The sequence below is a fragment of the Ursus arctos genome, unplaced genomic scaffold (assembly GCF_023065955.2).
Source record: "Ursus arctos isolate Adak ecotype North America unplaced genomic scaffold, UrsArc2.0 scaffold_26, whole genome shotgun sequence".
NCBI classification, from domain to species: domain Eukaryota; kingdom Metazoa; phylum Chordata; class Mammalia; order Carnivora; family Ursidae; genus Ursus; species Ursus arctos.
The window spans coordinates 29,172,669-29,194,908 of NW_026622941.1; the positions used below are offsets into that span (position 1 = coordinate 29,172,669).

The following is a 22,240-nucleotide window of genomic DNA, read 5'->3' on the forward strand; positions in this document are numbered from 1 at the left end:
AATATGTGGCCTTTTGTGACCGACTTCTTTCACTTAGTGTAATGTTTTTGAGGTTCATCCATGTTGTAGCATGTATCAGTACTTTATTTCTTTTCATGACTGAATAATGTAAAAAAAAAATGTATAATATTAAGCACTAGTCTCAGTTTTTCCAAGTGGACTAAATTTCCATATTATGGTTTCTGAGATGACAACAGTGATAGAATAGTTTCCTAATCTCTGTATGACTTTCCCATAAAAATGGGACAAATAGAATAGGAAACCCAAAACCCATGATCATTTACAACATTTTCAAATATTTATGTATTTATTTTAGAGAGTGAGAGAGCAGTTTGCATGAGTGGGAGAGAGAGGGAGAAAGCATCTCAAGCAGACTCTGCGCTGAGTGCAGAGCCTGATGTGGGGCTCAATCCTAGGACGCTGAGATCATGACCTGAGCTGAAACCAGGAGTTGGACACTTAACTGACTGTGCCACCCAGGTGCTCCTACAACATTTACAAGAAAATGAGTTGACCATGTTTCTCTGTAAACCGTCCAGTACCAGTAGGTTGGGGATGAACCACAAACAGCTCCAAGACCTGTGTATTATTATCTATGTAGGAAGAAGAGGGAAGCAGTGGATCATCCGATGAATCTGGGAATCAAAAAATAGAAAGTAATCACTGGAAATTTTGCATGGCCAGTTTAAGAATACCAGCTGAAACTGGGTGGGGTTTTGCACCACAGATAATGGGTGTGTGAGAGAGGTCTGTGGTCAAGTCTTAAGGGACTAGAGCACCTTTGTGAAACTGAAAACTAACCAACCAAAGCTCCTTTCCAGGACCAAGTCTCAGAGTGCAAAAGAACTGAGAATATAACAGCATTGCCTGAAGAATACAGCAAAGGAAAGAGAAGATCCTGATAAAAGTGGTGGCGAGAGAGACAAGATATCAGAAAACAACTATATTTTTGAACATTGAATGTAAATGAGGGAGTTTTAGAGTGTGAAGTTAGAAGAGCTATTCTAGATCAAGCTTTTTTTCTAAAGTTTAGAAAATGTTGTCAAATCTCACAAAGTTTTTAAAGAAAAATGAGACTCAGAATAGCAGCCCTGTAGACAAGAAAGCACACCAGAAAGACAAATCCACAAAACAAATGAAAACAATTAGATATTAAGACAAAAGGCAAGACAAGACATAATCACAAGGCATTAAAAAAACAAGTTTGCAAGAGAAAAAATAAAAACTAGGTGATAAAACTTAGTAAAATATTAGAAATGAACGAACAGTTATTTTATAAATGAAGGGAATGGAAGGAATACAAGAGCAAAGAAACATAACAGTACCTTGAGAGAGAAAGATGAAAAGGAAAAACATTAAAAATAAGGGTAAGAAAGAGTTGTAAAAAGAATTTGACAGCAGTTAACATATTGAAAACAGTCAAAGAAGATCCAACATATGTATAATGGGAGCCCCTTCCCCCCCCCATTAGTGAGGGAACAGAACAGATGCTAAAAATTTAACTGAATTAAAAACAGATTTGAAATTCCATTTTGAGAAAGTACAGCACATACCTGAGAACATTGACACAGAAAGACCAACTCTGAGATGCAACATAGTCTAGTAAAATTATTGAACTTTAAAAGAAAAATAAAAAGCCCTCAGACCTGCAGGCAAGAATTCACAAAGTCCCTTAGAAGGAAAATCAGATTATTGTCATATTTTTCGACAGTAACCATTCACGAGAGAAGACATATTTATGAAAAGACTTATGAGAGAAGACACAATTTATTGTGGAAATTTTATATCTAAGATAAGAGTGTATGATCCCAAGATTTTATATATAATCAAGCTGATTTTCAGGTATAAAAGTCACAAACTTATATGTATGCTAGAATTTGAAGAATATTGTTTCCATTACCCCTTCCTGAGGAATTTACTAAATAACAAGCTTCAGAGAATCAAAATGACTAGAGAGACATTAATATAAGGACTGATGTTAGCATGACACTTGCAGAATCATATGATGGCTAAAAGGGGGAAAGTGTGACTGTAAAGAGGTGGGAAAGAGAATGGAGGGATCAAATGCAAAACATTTAAAAAACTATTTTCAGTTATCTTACTGGTGGTGGTAGCATTGATAGTATTTGGAGACTTTGTAATGTGAGATAAAAGCAAATGAGTAATTGTGTATTATTCTAATTCTGTCATGAACTGTGTCCTTGAGAACCATGATTCTTGGTGTAGAGGAAAAGATAGACACAACTGAGTTTGAGAAATGTATGCATGTGTATGGGATGGGTGGGGCAAGTGTTGGTAGCTGAGATAGAGAAATAAGCCAAATGTTTAACTCCAGGAGTTTTTAAAAAGAAGAAAAGATAACCCCTCTTTTTCAGGGGGGGGAGAGAAGGGAAGAAGTAGAAATTAACAGTATTAGAAAAATAACTAAAAAATGAAATCAGTGAAAGATTTGACCAGTAAAATCAATTTAATAATCAACTGGAAAATCTGGTCAGAAGAAACAACATAAAGACAAAATATTAGAAGAAAAATGAACAATTTCTAAGAATATTATGAGCAGTTATGCCTGTAAATTTGAAAATTCAGAGAGTTAGATGGTTTCCTTTTTTATGGACATGTTTTATCAAATGCATAAAGAACAGGAAATTTCCATGTCATTTAAATATTTTTAGAATACAGAAAAGAAATGATAAAAATCACTTTTTTTTTTTTTTTTTTTTTTTTTAGTGAGAGGCATTAACTGAGACACTTAACACCTGGCAATACCAGGTGTGTCACATAATCTTCGATTTGACTATTCCAGTCAACATTCTTGTTCTTTATCAGAGGGGACCTTTCTGGACAATGTCAATGGGTCCCTATGTCCTCTGGCATCTGATATGATTTGGAAATGGGGAGCCCTGGCAGGAATTGGAGAAAAGAGGAGATTAAAGTTCGGATATTTATTTCTGTGGCTCATTCTCCGTATGTAGATGCCTTGGGCTGGCTTTCCCTCTTTTGAAGTCCTAGTCTTTTCTTCAGGGCCTATGGGTGGTAAGAACTTCTCTATTGTTACTAGCCTGGGTTATTGTGCTATTCCTTGTGATTTCTGTGAGCCTTAGCCTCAGCTTTGTAGACAGTCTGCTTGTAAATAAATTCTCCTTAAATTAACCTAACTCGAGTGGGCCATCTGCTTTCTGTAGACTCTTTTTGATACAATAGATGAATTTAGGATTTTTGCCTTTCTAGAAAATATGAAAGTAAAAGTTGTACTAGTTTTGACTAAGAAGTATAGCACAGAAAAAATATTCTGTACAGAAAATATTACCTATAAAGTTAAGAAAATTGTAAACATTAAAAATGTATAGATTAGGGTTTTATATATTATTTGATAATCTACTGTTTTAAAACATATTGTTATGGGGCTCCTGGGTGGCTCAGCCATTAAGCGTCTGCATTCGGCTCAGGTCATGATCCCAGGGTCCTGGGATCGAGCCCCACATCGGGCTCCCTGCTCAGCGGGAAGCCTACTTCTCCCTCTCCCACTTCCCCTGCTGGTGTTCCTTCTCTCGCTGTGTCTCTGTCAAATAAATAAAATCTTAAAAATAAATAAATAAATAAATAAAACGTATTGTTATTGTTAAGTTTCCTGTGTGTGACCATTGGATGTGGTTATATAAAAGAATGCCCTTGTGAGTGTTCTTAGAACTAGATATGCTATAATATTTAGAGATGAAGTGTCATGATATATATAATTAACTTAAATAGAACAGAAGAAAAAGAAGTGTGTGTGTGTTTAAGAACAGACATAAAGCTAAAAGCATGCGTCAAAATGTTAATTGGTGCATCTTAAGATGTGACCATCCACTGTTAATATTTTCAAAATTCTTGTGGCTTTGAAATTTTCATAATAAAAAGTTGGGAAACATTCAGAACAAAAAATGAAATACATGGATAAAGGGCTTTATAAGCTAATAATAATAAAATGCCAGCATTTGAACAGTCACTGAAAAATACAGAAAGCCTTTAAACAAAATGATCCTTGCCTTTAGTAGTAAAGGAATGTAAATTTAAATGAGTTGTCAGTGTTCATCTATCAAAGTAGCAAAGATTCAAAAATGTGATAATGCCCAATGCTGATGGGAGTGCAGCAGATTACGTGGGAAGGATAGCTTGGTTCCTGCCATCTTGTGTGCAGTCTGACAGTATCTGTGAATGCTTAAAATCTCTGTGCTCTTTAATCACAGCCATTTCATTTAATAAAACTAATAAGGTAATATGTGAGTAAGGTTATATGTAAAGCATGTGCACTGCAGTGTTGTTAATAGCAAAAACCATTTAAATGTCCAAGTCAGTGTTCGGCTTTACAAACAGTAGAATACTACTAAACTATTAAATGCAGAAGTTAGTCTATTGATATGGAATATTATCCGTGATTGCAACATTAAAAATAAAAGGGTATAGAACTACCCCATTTAAAGTAATATATTTTCATAGGCATAATGTTACATACCAGTATTATACGGGTTTTGAAAACCTGGTTGGGAGAGTATCAGAAAAGGTGGGAAAATTATGGGGGTGGGGTGGGACTTTATTTTTTATTTTTTAAATTTTGGGGGGAGAGTGGGACTTTATTCTCTCTTTATTATAAAGGAATAAAGATCATTTAATAGAAAATGTGACTAAACTTTCTTTTTAAACATCTTTGCGATAATTTTTCCTTTCATTTCTTTGTATGGTGCTTTGTTAGTATAGTTTTATTGAGTTATTAAAAAACCTGTGGGGGGGGCACCTGGGTTGCTCAGTTGGTTAAGCATCTGCCTTGGCTTGGGTCATGATCCCAAGGTCCTGGGATCGAGCCCTGTGTCGGGCTGTCTGCTTAACGGGGAGCCTGCTTCTCCCTCTCCCTCTGCCTTCCCCTCCGTCTGTTTGTGCGCGCGCTCTCTCTCTCTCTCTCTCTCTCTCAAATGAATAAATATTTAAAAAAAGATCTGTGGAGAAACTAATTTTGCTCTTGTGTATTCTGTTTTCAGAGCAGTGGAAAGAGCTCAGTGCTAGAAAGCCTAGTGGGGAGGGACCTGCTTCCCAGAGGCACTGGTATTGTCACCCGGAGACCTCTCATTCTGCAGCTAGTCCATGTTTCACCCGAAGATAAGCGAAAAACAACAGGAGAGGAAAATGGTAAATTTTAGAATTGGAATAGAAATCGTTTAAAAATTCATTTTTGCTTGAAAAATTTGCTTAAAAATACATGAATTGATTAGACAACTCAGTGGCTGTAACAGAAGCAGGAGTCCTGTGAAGAGAAATGGAATGCATCATTGCTCTTATGAAAAAAGAGTAAGTTTTGTTGCTTTGAGGACCATGAGTAGACTTGGAATAGTACCTTTTTGGTAACTCAGCTTATTAGTAAACTGTCATTAATGCTTAGGGAGGATTTAGTGAGGTACTGGATAAATAGAAATCAGTTATTTGAAAGAAAAAGTTTTTGTGTCTTTTGGTGTGTTTTAATAAGGTTTTTTCCCAGTTTTTATTTTTTAACTTTGATTTAGAAATTTAAATAATTTAGATTTTAGTTTAAAGATTTTAAATACAATTAAAATGACTGCTTTTCAATACAGCAGTGTTATCTCACCTTCCCTTTTCTGGTCTCACCATGTACCTGCTACTTTTGAATCTTTTGCTGTTTAAGCTAATAAAATATTATTTTTAGAAAGAGTTTTGGTTCTTTTATTTTTTTACTATCTTTCTCTGGCTAAGGCTTACGTACATAGCACCTACTATTCTGATTTTTAAGATCCACCCACTCCTGCAATAGTAAATGTGGAATAATAAGATAAGAAAATAAGCACTGTCCTTTATAGCAGTCCTTCTTTGGTTAAACTGAAAATATTTTGAGAAATGTTATGTCTATAAACGGATATAAAATTGTTTATTAAGTATGTGTCCTATTTATATTAGTGAGGTTGGAATGCTTGATGAAAGTAATATATTTAATCTTTGTTCAGTGTTTGGCTCAGACTGTCTTTTTTATAAAATGCTGTAAAATGCTGTAATTACTACATTTGCAGCAGAGTACCATGTTTGTTACTTACCTGCTGAGATCTGTTTTCAGTACACTTTCATTCTACTTCTTAGATTCTGACCTAAGAAGTGATGATAGTATTGATGAAATTGAAGTTACTTTAATTTGTATCTTATTTTTCCATTATTATAGGAGCATTGGTGGTGAAAGCCTAATTTTGTTAAGGAAGTAAAAAAAAACCCCTATCATGATGTAGAAAGTTAATCACTGAAGCAGTTTAATGAAGTTGTAGATGTTAACAAGTAATATTTTTGGATAAACTGCCAGAGGATATGCAGGAGCCTCTTAATTATATTAGGTAGCGTCTGGGCATATTATTCATCACTTTGCATTTCTGTAATATTTCTTTATTATTGAAATTCTGAGCCTTGAATTTAATCATTTTGGACTAACCTGTGGTTCAGCTTCATATATATATATATAGAATAACACTTAAAACTTCGTTCGCACTAACTTTCGTCAAATCTACCAAATACTTTAAACTAATAAGACTTTAAGAAACCATATGGCATTAGTTAGGTCTGTTTCTTTTAACTTTTTATTGTCTTCAGTCACCATGAAAAGGGCAGATGATAGATATCCTGCCTCTCAGAAAATATTTGCAGAGCTGGGCAGTGTTTTTAGAAAAGGGTGTACATTTCAGCTACAGAAGTGTCAGTTCCTCAGTATCTCTGCTTGTATGTTCACTATGTTTTGTTGATGTGTCTCTTCTTGGTGGTGGTCAGCAAATCTGCATATTTTAACCTATATATATATTTTTTTCAAAGCTTAGTGCTTATATTTTATATAAAAAAACATAAAACGTCACTTAAAATGACAGCTTAGCTACCCGGAACACAAAATAGATTAAGTTTTGAGTATTAAATTTCATATGTCTTATTAATAACTGTCATAATTCCTTAGTTTCTCACCAGAGCCTCTTTATCCTCAGGATAAACAGTCTACCTTCCTCATAAATCTTTGTAACACAGAGAAAATCAGAAACTATGAAGCAGATAAACATTGAGTTAGCCACAAGAGTATGAACTACCTGACAGTCTGACAACCACAGAGGAGAAAGGGAGGAAAACATAACCAGATGGAACTTTCAAAAAAGAAAAAAATCAGTCTCTAACCATTTTGTATAAGGATTTATACGTCACAGGGCTTTGTTATGTAAGAAAGGCCCAAGTTATCAATAATAGTTTAGGAGCAGAGTGTTTTAGGATGACATGGAGTAGTATAATCCATTTTAGATATAGGTCCATCAAAACTGACTAAAATAAACATTTTAATGTTTAATAGGCATAATTTAATTATCAGGAAATTTTATTCAATGTGGAATCTTTCATTCTGCAAACCAGCTATGATAATTGAGGTGTCAAATGTGTAGAATTTCTCAGCTTGCATCCCCTTTTGCCAGTGTAAAAGAATTTTCTGATAAAATCTTACCAAAAACGTATTCACACTGTTTTTTAGAGTAAGATAGTGGTTTAGTTTGAACTTTGGACTGCATGATTATCTGTCATATATTTTAAGAAATAAGTCAAGCTTTCCTCAGATTTCTTTTTAGGCAAAATCCAAAAGCAGCATGCTGATTAAAGACCAAAGTCGTTTGTGTTCTTTTAAATTCAGTATATTTCAAAGAACATAATAATCGCTTATAAAGCTCAATCTTTGTGAATAGGGTAAATACTTGTATATATTTACTTTTGAGGTGTTGAAAGATGTTTTTGGTATGCTTTGTAGATTTTTCTGTACCAGGCAATTTATCTTTTCCCATAGTCATAGATATCAAATATATCAAGTATTTAATCCAGTTGTGTTAGAATAGAAACCAGAGGTAACACACTTAGTTGTCATGGAAAATAACAGTGAATTATGACACAGAGTATGCTTCATTTATATCACTTACAATCTCTACATCCCTTTAATTATAATTAATTATAGTGGGAGTTACAGTTGTAAATTTTGAATAATTGAATGCTCTGTGCATTTGAAATGTGTTCAGGTTTCTGCACATTTGATTTTTTTAAAAAGGTTTAAAATATTAGGGATAAGCACTAAACTTACAATTCTGTGCTGTTTCTCTTTAACTACAGACCCTGCTACATGGAAAAACTCAAGACACCTTTCTAAAGGTTTCCTTTATCCATTTGTTTTTGGCCCTTCTTTTTCTAGTATGCCTGCATGTGTGCTTATGTACTCTTACAGGCTGTGTGCGTTATTTCTCTTCCATTTTTATTTGCCTGTCCACATTGATTGATTGCAGGTGGTTCTCGTTCCCTCTTGGCATTGCATCAGAATGCAGGCTTTTTTTGGTGGTGAATGTAATTTATTTTATTTTTATTTTTAAAAACATGCTTGTTAAGCCAGGCCTCTCATATATGATAAGGTAAATTAAAAACACCCCTTTGGTCTGTAGTACTTGCCTCTGTGAGTTCTGTTCACCTAGAATACTCCAGTCCTCCATTGAGACTCCTTGGAAGAAGGTACTAAGCTTCAAGTAGGTGAGCATTTTACTTGCAAAAAGGATCCAGTTTTGTTTACCTTATTTCCACCAAAGAATCGAATCACTTTTTCTTCAATATTTATTTGAATATCTTTTAGTCATTTTTATTTTGATTTCAGTGGCTGATGTTCATTATTCATAAACTCAGTCATGAAGATATTTAAAACTCTAAATTTGGCGAAAACAATAGCTGTGCTTAGGCAGTTAGGTTACCTTTGTACAATTAAACATATCTAGTTTCTCTGAAAAAACTAGAACAAAACTTGCTTGCCAAGATTTAGACCACTTGAAACAGTGCCTACAGTGAATATATTTTCCTTTTTCTCAGCAAGTGCAGGAAGAACAGACCTTATTGGAAACTTCATGGAGAGTAGCGACTCCGTACAATAGTTATGCTAGGGTCTATCTGTCCCACCCTCATCCCCAACACACTCATTTCATTTCTTTCCAACCTTCACTTCCAAGGGGGGGAAATCACCTTGAAAGTGCATATAAATCACAGAATGCACTACTGAGGGGGCTTTTTAAAGGAACAACAAATTGTGACTTACACGTAGCCAGTAGGAAACGAAATTTTAAAAAAATGGATTTAATAGCTGTTTCATTTACACATTGCAAATTTTTACCTTGAGTTATGTATGTAAATCTATTTTATGTGCTTTTTGCATTACTCAGTAGGATTCTTAGTTTTTCTTCTTTTAGCCATTTGGTTGAGTTACTTTCGTTATATAAACTGCTTTATGTGTAAGATATTTAAAAACAAATCATACTTTTACTATGATATAATTACATACAAAATACAAAGAGAAGTGAATAGTTTTATTTGTAGAATCAATATTCAAATCTAGATTTCAAAAGGAAGACCTGTGAATAACTGAAAATAGTCACTTCTTGAAATATAGGATACAATTTTTAAAATATGAAAGTATAATTTAATAGATCTTAAAATACTGCTTGTCAGTGGCAAAACAGAAACAAATGATACTGTGTTGCCTTTTTGAATTCCTAAGATGAAAAGGTAATTCCCGTAGTTTCCAATAAATGGAGTTTTTCTTTTTCAGGGGTTGAAGCAGAAGAATGGGGTAAATTTCTTCACACCAAAAATAAGGTAATCAATCACACAATATTATGAAGAAATAACATGTTGAAAATTTTTTTTGTGCAAGTATTTGATAACTTAGTTTCTTATCATTGGTGTGGTATGTTACCTTGAAGCAACTGTTCCTTGTAAAATAAATCTAATCTTAGTAACATTTCTAACCATAGCAGTTTATTTGGAAAACATATTAAGTTGAGCTTTATCGTAATTTGGAAATTAACTGTTGTGGGATCAGGCAGCTTTGAGAAACTCATATAAAACTCTGGCTCAGAAAATACGTGTATATGTTAGAATTTACTAATTCTGTGAAGCAGATCATAGACCTCTTTGAAATTTATGAACCCCTCACTTAAAAACTTGATCTTACTATGAGTGTTGTGCTTTTTGTTTCAATGATTTTTAGCTTTACACGGATTTTGATGAAATTCGACAAGAAATTGAAAATGAAACAGAAAGGATTTCAGGAAATAATAAGGTGGGCATCTTTTAGAGCTGGAGCATACAAGCACAGTAAATATATACTGAGAGTATTCTGTGTGTAATGTATGATGGGCATTGCAAATTCATAGTCCTGCTGTTTGAAACTAATGGGGATTTTCACAAATATATAAAAACTACTTAAAATCCCATTTGTTTCTTAGAGCTTTATTATACTACCAGATATTTCATTTAGATATTTATTCTTGATCTGGTGATGTACGTAGCACTTGTATAATTTTTCTGTTTGGTACTGCTACAATAAGTTAGCTTTTTCTGATGAATTGACTGTACTCTAACATGAGGCATTTTGTAACTTCTGAGATTTTGAAGCACTCTCTTACCTGAGTAAGGCTAGATTTACTATGAAAGTAGAGAGGTTTTTTTTTCAGTGAAAATAACAACTAATGTTAACTACTTGTTTTCCTGTTTTCTAATATTGTGAGAATTTAAAGTAAATTAGGTGTCCGAGATGCCATTAATCTTGGCACCAGGCACTGTTACTGCCTCCCATAAATGCTTGTTTTCTTTCCTTTGTTTATTCTTGCTACCTTTCTCTCTGTTCCCTTCCTTTAAAAAAAAATTTTTTTTTAAGCCTCCATTCTTGTATTATCCAGAGGCTATTTAATCCCACAAGTGGGCCCTAGCCCAGCATTAATATTCAGCAAGTATTCATTGAACCCTTTTGTCTGCCAGGTGCTGTGCTGGAGTGGCTGTCCTGACAAAAAGGCATTTTGGGAGCCATATCAGTTCTTTATGTCTAGTCAGGATATTTATCTCTCTGACATCTGGTAACCTTTGAGTTGCTGCTGCTACCATACTTCCTTGAATTTCTCATAATGGTGTTGTACAGAAGAGGTAGAAAAGTGGCAAGGAAATAGATTAGCTTGTCTCAGTCCTGTAATTGTACCAGGGGTAATTTTGATTTGGGGGATGTTATTAATCATAATACCAGTCTGAATTCGCTCCTGCATCGCCACGGATTTACTGAATTTAGGAATTGGTGGTAATTTTACATAGGGCTAGACTTTAGAGTGGATGTGACTAGTGCTTCAGAAAGGAAAGTTTTAGTTACACTAAACTGAATGTCATGAAATGTCTGTATACCAACAAGATGTGTAATTTATCGTGGGGATAGGATATACTTACCTAGCAGGTTTTCTTACCCACAGTGTCCAAAGAATGAGAAGTCCCCTACCCCCAATCTGTGAAAAGTCTCTCCTAAGTCATGTTTGTAATGAAGTAAATGATACTTTGATCTTATGTAAGTAATTTTATATGTGTAAATATCTAGATGATTTCATATGCCTAACATAAAGCCCTGAAAGATTTAAAATACCTGTGGGATTGGAATTGTAAAGGCATTTGAGCAAAGCTTTGTAGTGGACATGATAAGGGAATCCTGAGAAGTACACAGCCTAGGTAGGTATGCTGAATATCAGCATATGACTTTGGAACATTGGTGTATTTGAGATAGAAAAGTAGTTCGGAGTAATTTAATATAACTCAGAGTATGAAGGATGTTCCAAAAAAGCTTTCTGGGAAATTAGAATTTTCATTGGGTTAATGAAAGAAGATATAAGGTAGGTAAGATGAGAGGACGTTTCCAAAGATAAAGAAGGGCACGTGCAAAGACAAGTTATGCACATTTTCGTTGTGCCTTTTTACTGGCTCAGCTTTAGAACTTGTAGAGGACCAGTGGTGAAGAGAAGGCAATCTGGATAATAATCTCAGTCCAGGGGAGAGGAAATAGAGGTATCTCTCACTATCCAGATTCTCACTAATTGAATTCAGGGATCTGAAGATACAGATAAATTTTCCGAGGGATCTCTTACAATATACACTTCTGCTACTTGATATTCAAAGATTGGGAGCCAAGTTGATTTGGATAACTTGTTGCCCTGTGCCTCACTGTCTACTCAAGAACCTCATACATTTGGATAGTGATACAGTTTTCTTTTGTTCAGCACTAAGTCTGTTAAACATATTTAAGAAGTTTTGTCTGTTCAGAATCAAGAGACAAGAATGGGAAGTAATGCAGGGAAAATAAATTTTGTATATTAATGTTAGAGGATTTGATAAGATTATCACCTGCTATATGGCTGTCTGTCTTACTTGCCATGTGTTTCATCAGGTTTTGATCATTCAAATGTTCATGGTTTAATTCATATTTAAAAGCATCTAATGTTATCTACTTGAAATGAGGTGTACTTTAGCATTTTATATTTCACTGAAATTTTAATATGATATTTTTAAACTTATTTTTAGGGAGTAAGCCCTGAGCCAATTCATCTTAAGATTTTTTCACCCAATGTTGTCAATCTGACACTTGTGGATTTGCCAGGAATGACCAAGGTAAAGATTAGTTGTTACTCATTGTGGATTTGGTCATGTTTGTTTTCGACTGTGGTGGTTTTTGCTTGACCTCATATGAGAATAATCAGTTTTTGGTCCCCCTCCCCCCCCAATCAACTTGGCCTATTAGCAGCATTGATATAGTTGAGCCCTCCCTTCTCCTTGAAACACTTTCTTTACTTGACTTCGAGGATACCATACTCTGCAGGTTTCTCTCCAGTCTTACCACTCCTCTGTCTGTTTTGCTGGTTTATTATCTTCCCACTGTCTCCACAGTGAGTGCCTCAGACCTGTTTTTAGACTAACTCTCGTCAGTTGGGTACACCTACCCGCCCCCTTGATGATCTCATCCAAACTATGACTTTAAATACATGAGTGTCTGTATGCTGGCAGCATGTAAACATCTCCAGACTTGTACATCCAACTGTCTATTTGATATGTGCGCTGAAGTGTCGAATAGGCATTTCAAACTTGATGTGTATTATGCTAGATTTCTGACCTCTCCGTCAACCTTATTCGATCCTTCTGTAGTCTCCCCCACCTCAATAAATGGCAGCTGTCTTCTATCAGTTGCTTAGCCAAAAAGTTTGTAGTCATCGTTGACACTCTTTATGCCACACCCTACTTCCTCAGAAGATCCTTTTGGCTCTCCTTACATTTAAAATATATCCAGAACTCCATTATATCTTACAAATTGATAGCTACCATCCTGGTCTAGTCACTCTCCTGTCAGCTGGATTATTGCAATAACCTCCTAATAGGTCTTCCTCATAATCTGTTCTTAAGCAAGCAGCCAAAGTGATGCTATTAAGGTGAAAATTAGTTGTGTCATTCCTTGGTTCAGAATCTCTCCAATGGCTTTTCATTTCATTCACAGTCAAAGCTCAAGTTCTTAAAAGAGGAAATTATCCCTGTTATTCTTCTAACTCCATCTGCTCCAGTTTTCTGCCCTTACTGTTCATTCTGCTGGAATATTCTTCCCCAGATATCTACATGTACCTCTCCCTTGTCTCCTTCCGTTTCTGCTCATTCTCTCTTTTAAAAAAATTTTTTTTGTTTTTTATTTTTTTAAAAAATATTTATTTTTCAGAGAGAGAGTGAGCGACCACAAATGGGGGAGCAGCAGGCAGAGGGAGAAGAAACAGGTTCCCCACTGTCTGCTTATTCTCTTAAATGTCATTATCTGAGTGACTTCTTCCCTCGTTACTCTATTTAAAAGCATAATCCTATTTAAAATGATAATTTAAAAGTATAACCTTCTCTAATCATTCCCTAGCTTTGTGTTCTGCTTAATTTTTTTCCATAGCTCTACCACCAGCTAGATACTACATTTGTATTTGCTTATTATCTACTTCTCATCACTAAAATATAAACTCTATGAAGACAGGAATTTCAGTCTTTTTAAATCAGTACTGTGACGTATCTGATGTAGAACAGCGCCTGAAATAGAGTAGGCTGCCAGGAAATACTTGCTAATTGAATGAACGAAGAATTTGTCTCTAGGCAGTTACCATTGACCAATCCTTTACATGGTAAACTTTTGATATTTGTAAGAGGTACGTTTTGAGACTTTCACATACTACTACTAGTAGTAGTATATACTTTCTTCATTTTAACGACCTGTGTATGGAGTAATACCTATATTCTGTAGATTAAATGGGGGTGGGGGAAGCTGAGTTGATTTTTATTAGTTCCTTGCTTGTCTCTGTTCGGTTCAGGTGCCTGTAGGTGATCAACCTAAGGATATTGAGCTTCAAATCAGAGAGCTCATTCTTCGGTTCATCAGTAACCCAAATTCCATCATCCTTGCCGTCACTGCTGCTAATACAGATATGGCAACGTCAGAGGCACTTAAGATTTCAAGAGAGGTAGATCCAGATGGTAAGGACAGATGTTAATATTGAATGAGATGCTTGGTTAACAGTGGTAAATCTGCCCTCGAGGGGAATATCTAATTTTAAAAGTAATTTTTCTAGCTGTTAATGCAGATTTAAAAAATAATACATTCCTACTTTGCTTATAATTACAAATGAAAATTCTGATGGAAAATAAAGTTTTAATGGGTTAGTTGCTATATAGTCAAGGCAAAAACACTTTACATGATGTCCATATTTGTAATGAATGGTTGCCTGATGATTTTAAAATTATAAGATGGGCTATGCAAAGAGGGTTTGTATTGTATAAATAAAATAATTTAGATTTTTGAATGGCTGACTTCTTAGAATAACTATCATAATAGGTAATCATTGTAGATTATTATGGTATAGTAGAAAATTGTGGTATCTGCATTCTGCGGAGGTAGAAAAACATTTAGACAAGGCAGAAGAAATTCTTAGAAATAAAGGTAAAATCCTTTTATGAAGCATTCATAGCCCTAAGGATTATGTTCGTAAATCCTAATTTAGTTCATACTGTGGGTCAGTGTATCGTATTTGACTAATGCTGTGATGTGCATCTCTTAATATATATAAAATGGCACCTTGTAGGCGAGTAGTTACTATTGCTGCTAATAAATATAGCTTTGCGCTCCATATAGGAGCTAATTTTTTTTTAACCTGAGTATTTGGAGGTTCTGTGAGCTGTGTCATGTTTCTTTTTTCCTGCTTCGAAGAAGAATTTGAAATAAAAATTTGTTAGGAAAAGTTAATGTGAAAACTGCTAATGAAAATTACCATAAACAGTAATTTTTAATTTTTTAATTTCAAATTTTTAAGAAGCTTTTAACCACTTGTCATTTTAGATTAAAAGGTAAGCTCTAGGGGTACCTGGCTGGCTCAGTCAGTATAGCATGTGGCTTTTTAAAAAAGATTTTATTTATTTATTTGAAAGAGAAAGAGGGAGCACTAGCTGGGGAGGGACAGAGGGAGAGGGACAAGTAGACTGCTGAGGCTGGGGCCCTGACAAGGGGCTTGATCTTATGACCCTGAGATCATGACCTGATTGAGCCACCCATGTGTCCCTAAAATTAGTTTTTAAAAACAGTATTTGTAAGCAAAGGTTAGAAAATGATGACAGAGGTAATGTTAAGGAGGGATTATAGATGAGGATTTTTCTTTGTTAATACCTAATAGCTTTATTTAATGGATCATTTTCCTTCTTGCATTTACCAGGTCGCAGAACCTTAGCTGTAATCACTAAACTTGACCTCATGGATGCGGGTACTGATGCCATGGATGTATTGATGGGAAGGGTTATACCAGTCAAACTTGGAATAATTGGAGTAGTTAACAGGTTAGCAGTCAAGAATGGGATAAGAATTGCAGCATTCCCATTTCAAAGCAAATCTGAATTTTTAAAAGCAGTCTAAAATGTGATATTATCCCTCTTTTCCCCTTTTACTATAATCTTGGTATTGCTAGGAATTCATTGCTCTAGAGGAAGAGGTTCACTAAAGCCTCCTGTGGGCATTTGTAATGGAAGGTGTTTTTAAAGTAAGCAGTCCATAAAATGGAAGAAAATTTAATAGCCAGGCTTGAAAATTTTCTGCCTATTATGTTATGTATGAGGAGTGCACTGGATAAGAAAAAAAAAGTATTATTTAATTTGCACGTAATCAAGAAAAAGTTTGCGAATAAGGTGGTAGGATTTTAATAAATTGGTTTAACACCTCTGGCATTAGTGATCCTTCATAATTGCCAGGATGTGACTTGGAGAAATTTTATTAAAGATATTCTAATTATAAATAGCTGGTATTAAAAATTGTAGAAAGGAAACTAGTATTGAGTGTCTGTGTTTTAGACCCTCCCCTGTGAGCAGTTTGCAAATGATATCTCTTTAAACCCTTATAACATCTCTGTGAGGTAGGGGTTGATGTTTATTTTATAATCAGAAGACTTAAGTTATACATCTACCAAAGTCACATGGTGAAAGATTGCAAATGAAGATCTCTCTTCATTCAGAAAGCCTTTATAAAGTAGGAAGCATTGAAATTAACAGGAGATCTGGGTTCTACTCCTAGTTTGTTCATAAAGTAGATACATAATGTGGATTTAAATGACACCTAACATCTTTGGGTCTCAGGCCTTTTCTAAATGAAACTGTTTTTACTAAGTGATACCGAAGATCCTTTACAGTTGTCTGCTTTATTCATATGTCCTACCTCGCCCATCCTTCAGCTTTTTTTTTTAATCCCTCCTTCTCTTTTCATGGTACAAAACTGTTGCATTTGTGAATGACTGCTCTTCAAGTTAATTATTTTTGGTAGAAATTAGTTGTCTGTATATAGATAAAATATACAGCTGGTTATCATATTTATACTTTTTTTCACCTGAGTATCCCTGTTACTTCAGAGTACTGCTTTTGACAGAAGTTAATGGTAGCGGTGAGGCCTAAACTATTCAGGTATCACAAGTCACAGATTGAGTCTTGGCGGAAGTGCTTAACATGTGACCTTGGGTAGGTTAATGTCCCTGAGCCTCGGTTCCTTTGCTGTAAAATGGGATAACACCTGCTGCATAGAATTATGACAAGAATTCGATAACACAGCCCATGTCAGGCATTACAAACAACGTGTGGCACTACCATCATCATCTGAGGTATGTAGAGGACACAATTGACTTTTAATTAAACAGTTTGTTATTTTTCAACCTTAGGAGCCAGCTAGACATTAACAATAAGAAGAGTGTAACTGATTCAATCCGTGATGAATATGCTTTCCTTCAAAAGAAATACCCATCTCTGGCTAATAGAAATGGAACAAAGTATCTTGCTAGGACTCTAAACAGGTAACATTTTTACTCTTGGAAAGTGAGGTCCTTTTGGTTTGCCAATAGGTGTCTGAGAGCTCTCATTTTTAGTTCCTTATATTTTCATAACATTCTCGTGTGTACAGTTTCAGGTTTTGTTTCTTATACAGTAGGTTCTTATAAAGTAGATGTCTTTTTTAATTCGGGTGGTTGGCATTAAATTATGTAGTCTAGGAATGCTCAAAGGAATTATTTTTTTTTAAAGATTTTATTTATTTATTTGACAGAGATAGAGGCAGCCAGCGAGAGAGGGAACACAAGCAGGGGGAGTGGGAGAGGAAGAAGCAGGCTCATAGCAGAGGAGCCTGATGTGGGGCTCGATCCCATAACGCCGGGATCACGCCCTGAGCCGAAGGCAGACGCTTAACGACTGAGCCACCCAGGCGCTCCTCAAAGGAATTTTTAAAATGTCTTAATTATGAAGTTCTTGACAGTCAATTTACTTTGGTAATAGAACTAGATAGCGGGTGACTTAATTTCCACTTGGGATTTCAGGAACTAAATTAAAATGTAAAATTTTCACATAATCGATTCTTATTTTAGGATGTCTTCTATTATTCATAAAAAGAATTTGAAGTATATACCTCGAATCCTTAATATCCATTGATAGTAGAGGGACTGGAAAACCTTTCTAGATAATTTATAAATGACTGAAATAAAAACTGTTTTCTCTTACCTTTGTCTTATTTCCTAAATAAATTAAAGCCTAATGGACTTGGATTGATTTTCACTGTGCTAAGTACTCATTGTAAAAAATAAGAAATCAAAAATTTTTTCAATTTATATGTGGTTCTCTAGCAAATACTACAGTTTGATGGGTTGAAGGCAAATTTAAAAAGTGTTGACCAAGTTGTCTTTGTTCATATCATTATTTTCAGTAAATAAGTATTTGCATCTAGCCTAAGATTGCATTATTTCCTGCCACGACAAATTTGACAGCTTTTACCATTATTGGCATTTAAAAAATTTGACCTGTTTGGGTCTTCAAAATATATTTTTCTTTAAAATCATTTCTTTCTAACCTTTATTAGGTTATTGATGCACCATATAAGAGATTGCTTACCGGAGCTGAAAACAAGGATAAATGTTCTGGCTGCTCAGTATCAGTCTCTCCTCAACAGCTACGGTGAACCTGTGGACGATAAAAGTGCTACTTTACTTCAGCTTATTACCAAGTTTGCCACAGAATATTGTAACACTATTGAGGGAACTGCAAAATATATTGAAACCTCAGAGCTGTAAGTAAAAAAATTTCTCTCTGAATTTGGTTATCTGAATTGCTGGGTTACTTTAGCTTTTGTAGCAGTGACTTTAACTCTGAGATTTTCTGATTGTGATTTATAATCTGCAGAATAGTATTTTGCAGAAATAATAGGATGATATCTGATGTATGTGTAAAAATGCTTTGTAAACTTAGGTAAAGCAGAGTAAAAATTTCGTTTTTTTTTAAACAAGACTTTGATAAGCATTTAAAAATATTTGGTAATTTCTTTTTAAATGTTTCTTTAATAGACACACTCTAATTTTTCATGAAACAAAAAGAAAATGCAGATAAAAAGAACAGAAGGACAAAATTACTTAATTCCACTACCCAGAAATAGTCCTTGCTAATTTTGGCATGAACCTAGACATTTTTCTAAGCATCTGTAAAATATTATAAATGTCTGTATTTCAGATCACAATACTATCATGCTATTTTGGAATCATTTCTTTCAATCAACGTGTCACAGACAACTAATATAAATTACACATTTCTGTAATCTTAAAAGTTTACATGGCATGTTACAGATCAAAATACGATCATGCTATTTTGGAATCATTTCTTTCAATCAACGTGTCACAAACAACTAATATTAATTATACATTTCTATAATCTTAAAAATTTACATGGCATGTTACATTTTAGATACACTCTCTTTTCTTGAACCAGTACTCTACTACTGATAGATCGTTTTTATTCATACACATATATAAACAGTGTTGTGATAGACTACTTGGGGGGCATGTTTCAGAGTAAACCTGTAGGCTAAATTCCTAGAATGGAATTACTGTGTTAAAGGGTAGGAACATCCTAAAAGTCTCTTACTGTTGCCATACTGTTAGTAGATTGTATTGTTTTACTACTAGCAATAGAAGAGTGTTCGTTTCTCTGAACTGTCACTTAAAAAAAATCTTTTAATTTTGAAGTAATTATAGACTTCCAGGAAGTTGCAAATAAAGGTACCTTCTTAGGTCCTGTTAATCCTTCACCCCATCTTCCCCAGTGTTGACATTTTGCGTAACTATAGGACAGTAACAAAATGAGAAGTGGACATTGGTACAACTCACAGAGCTTATTCAGATTGCACCACCTGGGAAATTATACACACACTTGTGTATTCTGTGTACTTTTGTGTGACCCAGGTGGCCTTTTACGTTAGTTAATTCCATAAAGACAGTATTGAATTGGTGAATGGCTGGTTATTTTATATATATCTATATCTATAGATATAGATATATATGGCATATTGAGGGAAATAAAGATTATAAGATGAACCTTGGAAAAGCTTAGTGGGTAAGGTAGAACAAGGTAACACGAGGGACGATTATGTGGCAAACAGGAGTATAATCAAGTATTTTTATTTAAATAGTTATTAAATATAAGCACATTTCTGAATACGTATTATAACATATATGGGGAGTTTTATAAGTAGTAAATAAAGCAAATATCTGTGTAATCATTTACGCCTTTAAAACATTGAAGAGAGAACATTTACATTTCTCTCAGGGACTGGGAGAGTGCCATAGTTAAGAATGTGTTCAGGTTGGGCTCTGAATAGAATTTGGGGAGGCAATAAGTAGAAGGGTGTTTAGGCTTTGGGACAGCAAAGAGTAACGCAGGGTGTATTTGGAGAATTGCATGTACAGTGACGGGGTAGAACAGGAGGTTAGGCAGCAAAGGCATCGAAGAACAAGATTATGGAAAGTCAGATATCTTCAGAATTCGGAAAACTTCCTGCTATAAAAATAAAACACTTTCAGTCATCCCATTCTAGAAGGATAATTATAGTCGTTATGGAAGATTATTTGGGAAGGGAAAGGTTGGAGGCAGACTGGTAATTTAACCATTTTTAAGTATAATTTAATGGCATTCAATTAAAGTCACAGTATTGTCCAATCATCAAATGGCATCTATTTCTAAAAATTTTTATCACCCCAACAGAAACTCCGTATCCATTAAGCAGTATCTCTGTTTCCTCCTCCTCCAGTCTCTGGTAATCTCTAATTTACTTTCTGTCTCTGAATTGGCTAATTCTAGATATTTTATATGAGGGGAAACATACAATATCTGTCCTTTTGTGTTCGGCTTATTTCACTTAGCGTAATGTTAGGCTTGTACCTTCTGCTTAGACAACTATAAGAGAGTAGTGCGTAATAGAGATTTAATTTGTTTAAAGCAGGAGCAAACTGAGCCCATTGGCTAAAAAGGATTTTTATATTTTTAAATGGTTGAAAAAAATTCAAAGAATATTTCATGACGTGAAAATTATGTAGAATCCAGATTTTAGTGTGCATAAGTTTTACTGGAACACAGCTATGCTTATTTGTTTCTATTTTGTCTGTAGCTGCTTTTTTGCTCAGTGGTAGAACAGAGTTATTGTGGCAGAGACTGTGTGGCCTGAAAAGCCGAAACGGTTTACTCTCTGGTCTTTTACAGGAAAAGTTTGTCTCTCTCTCCTGTAAATTGTGAATAAACAGAAATAAATAAGACACTGTTTCTTGTAAAAAGCTCATAGTTGAAGAAAACTGGGGCAAAGATGTTTAGTAGTTCTTAGTGAACTGATGTTTTTGACAGAACAGTTATTGTGTGTGTGTGTACACACACATATACACGTGATGAATGCTTTTGTGGGGTGACTCTTCTTCATTAAAAGAAAAATTAGAGAAACTGGTTCTTAATGGGAGTTGCGAACACATGGAAATGATCTAAATGTAATTATTTGAGACTTTCTCGGGAAATAAGACCTTAAAAGCTCATAGGAAGACTTCTAACTTGTAGCTTCCTTTCCTTTCAGTAATAATGGAAACCATATACTTCATTGCCTTTCAGATGCGGTGGTGCTAGGATATGTTATATTTTCCATGAGACTTTTGGGCGAACTTTAGAATCTGTTGACCCACTAGGTGGCCTTAACACTATTGACATTTTGACTGCCATTAGAAATGCTACTGTGAGTATGCTCAACTTTTAGAATTTTTTAAAAAGAGGTTAAAGGTTTATTATAATTTTTAACCCATCAGCTATATCTTTTTAAATGAATTTTATTTTTGCTCTTGTACTTGGTATTTAGGAAGCACTTCTCACGAAAAATACCAAAAAACATGATTTATTTTAACCTAGGGAAGAATTAAAATTTTGTGTAGGTGTAATAAGAGCTCAAAAACTTTTTTAGGGTCCTCGTCCTGCTTTGTTTGTGCCTGAAGTTTCATTTGAGTTACTGGTCAAGCGGCAAATCAAGCGTCTGGAAGAACCCAGTCTGCGTTGTGTGGAGCTGGTCCATGAGGAGATGCAGAGGATCATTCAGCACTGTAGCAATTACAGCACACAGGTAGCTGCGAGCTGGCCCGTGTGGTGGAGCCGGACAAGACCCGGAGTGCAGGTTTCATGGGTGGGAGGAAACACGGAAGATGGGCTGAAAGTAACTTAAAACCTGCATTTTCCTGACCGGAAAGTGATTTGAAGTAATATATTTAAGTGTCGCTTAAAAGCTAATTCAGTATTTTGGTGATTATTTAATTTTCCTTTAAACAAAGAAGATTGTTCTGTTTTTCTTTCTTCCATCATATGTAGGAGTTGTTGCGGTTTCCTAAGCTTCATGATGCCATAGTGGAAGTAGTGACTTGTCTTCTTCGTAAACGGTTGCCTGTTACAAATGAAATGGTGAGCTGTTACTTTCCCAAATCATCATTGTACCCGCTGTTCAAGAAGTTCTCTTGTACAGCAGTAGGAGTCCTTTAGAGTGTAGGCA

The 22,240-nt window shown here is 34.8% G+C and overlaps 1 protein-coding gene across 6 annotated transcripts in view; it reads left to right on the forward strand.

Annotated features, from left to right (window-relative positions):
* Positions 1–22,240, forward strand: part of DNM1L (dynamin 1 like) — a 46,580-nt gene that overhangs the window by 14,699 nt on the left and 9,641 nt on the right. For 3 of the 6 annotated variants that reach the window (XM_026502127.4, XM_026502128.4, XM_026502124.4), the window contains exons 2-13: positions 5,013–5,160; positions 8,146–8,184; positions 9,617–9,663; positions 10,058–10,129; positions 12,400–12,486; positions 14,205–14,367; positions 15,597–15,717; positions 17,079–17,210; positions 18,263–18,469; positions 21,322–21,442; positions 21,665–21,820; positions 22,063–22,152. In XM_026502127.4, coding sequence (XP_026357912.1) covers positions 5,013–5,160; positions 8,146–8,184; positions 9,617–9,663; positions 10,058–10,129; positions 12,400–12,486; positions 14,205–14,367; positions 15,597–15,717; positions 17,079–17,210; positions 18,263–18,469; positions 21,322–21,442; positions 21,665–21,820; positions 22,063–22,152 — 1,383 coding nt within the window. The remainder of the gene's footprint in view (positions 1–5,012; positions 5,161–8,145; positions 8,185–9,616; positions 9,664–10,057; positions 10,130–12,399; positions 12,487–14,204; positions 14,368–15,596; positions 15,718–17,078; positions 17,211–18,262; positions 18,470–21,321; positions 21,443–21,664; positions 21,821–22,062; positions 22,153–22,240) is intronic. The other 3 variants (XM_026502126.4, XM_026502122.4, XM_026502121.4) reach the window with 1 other exon arrangement.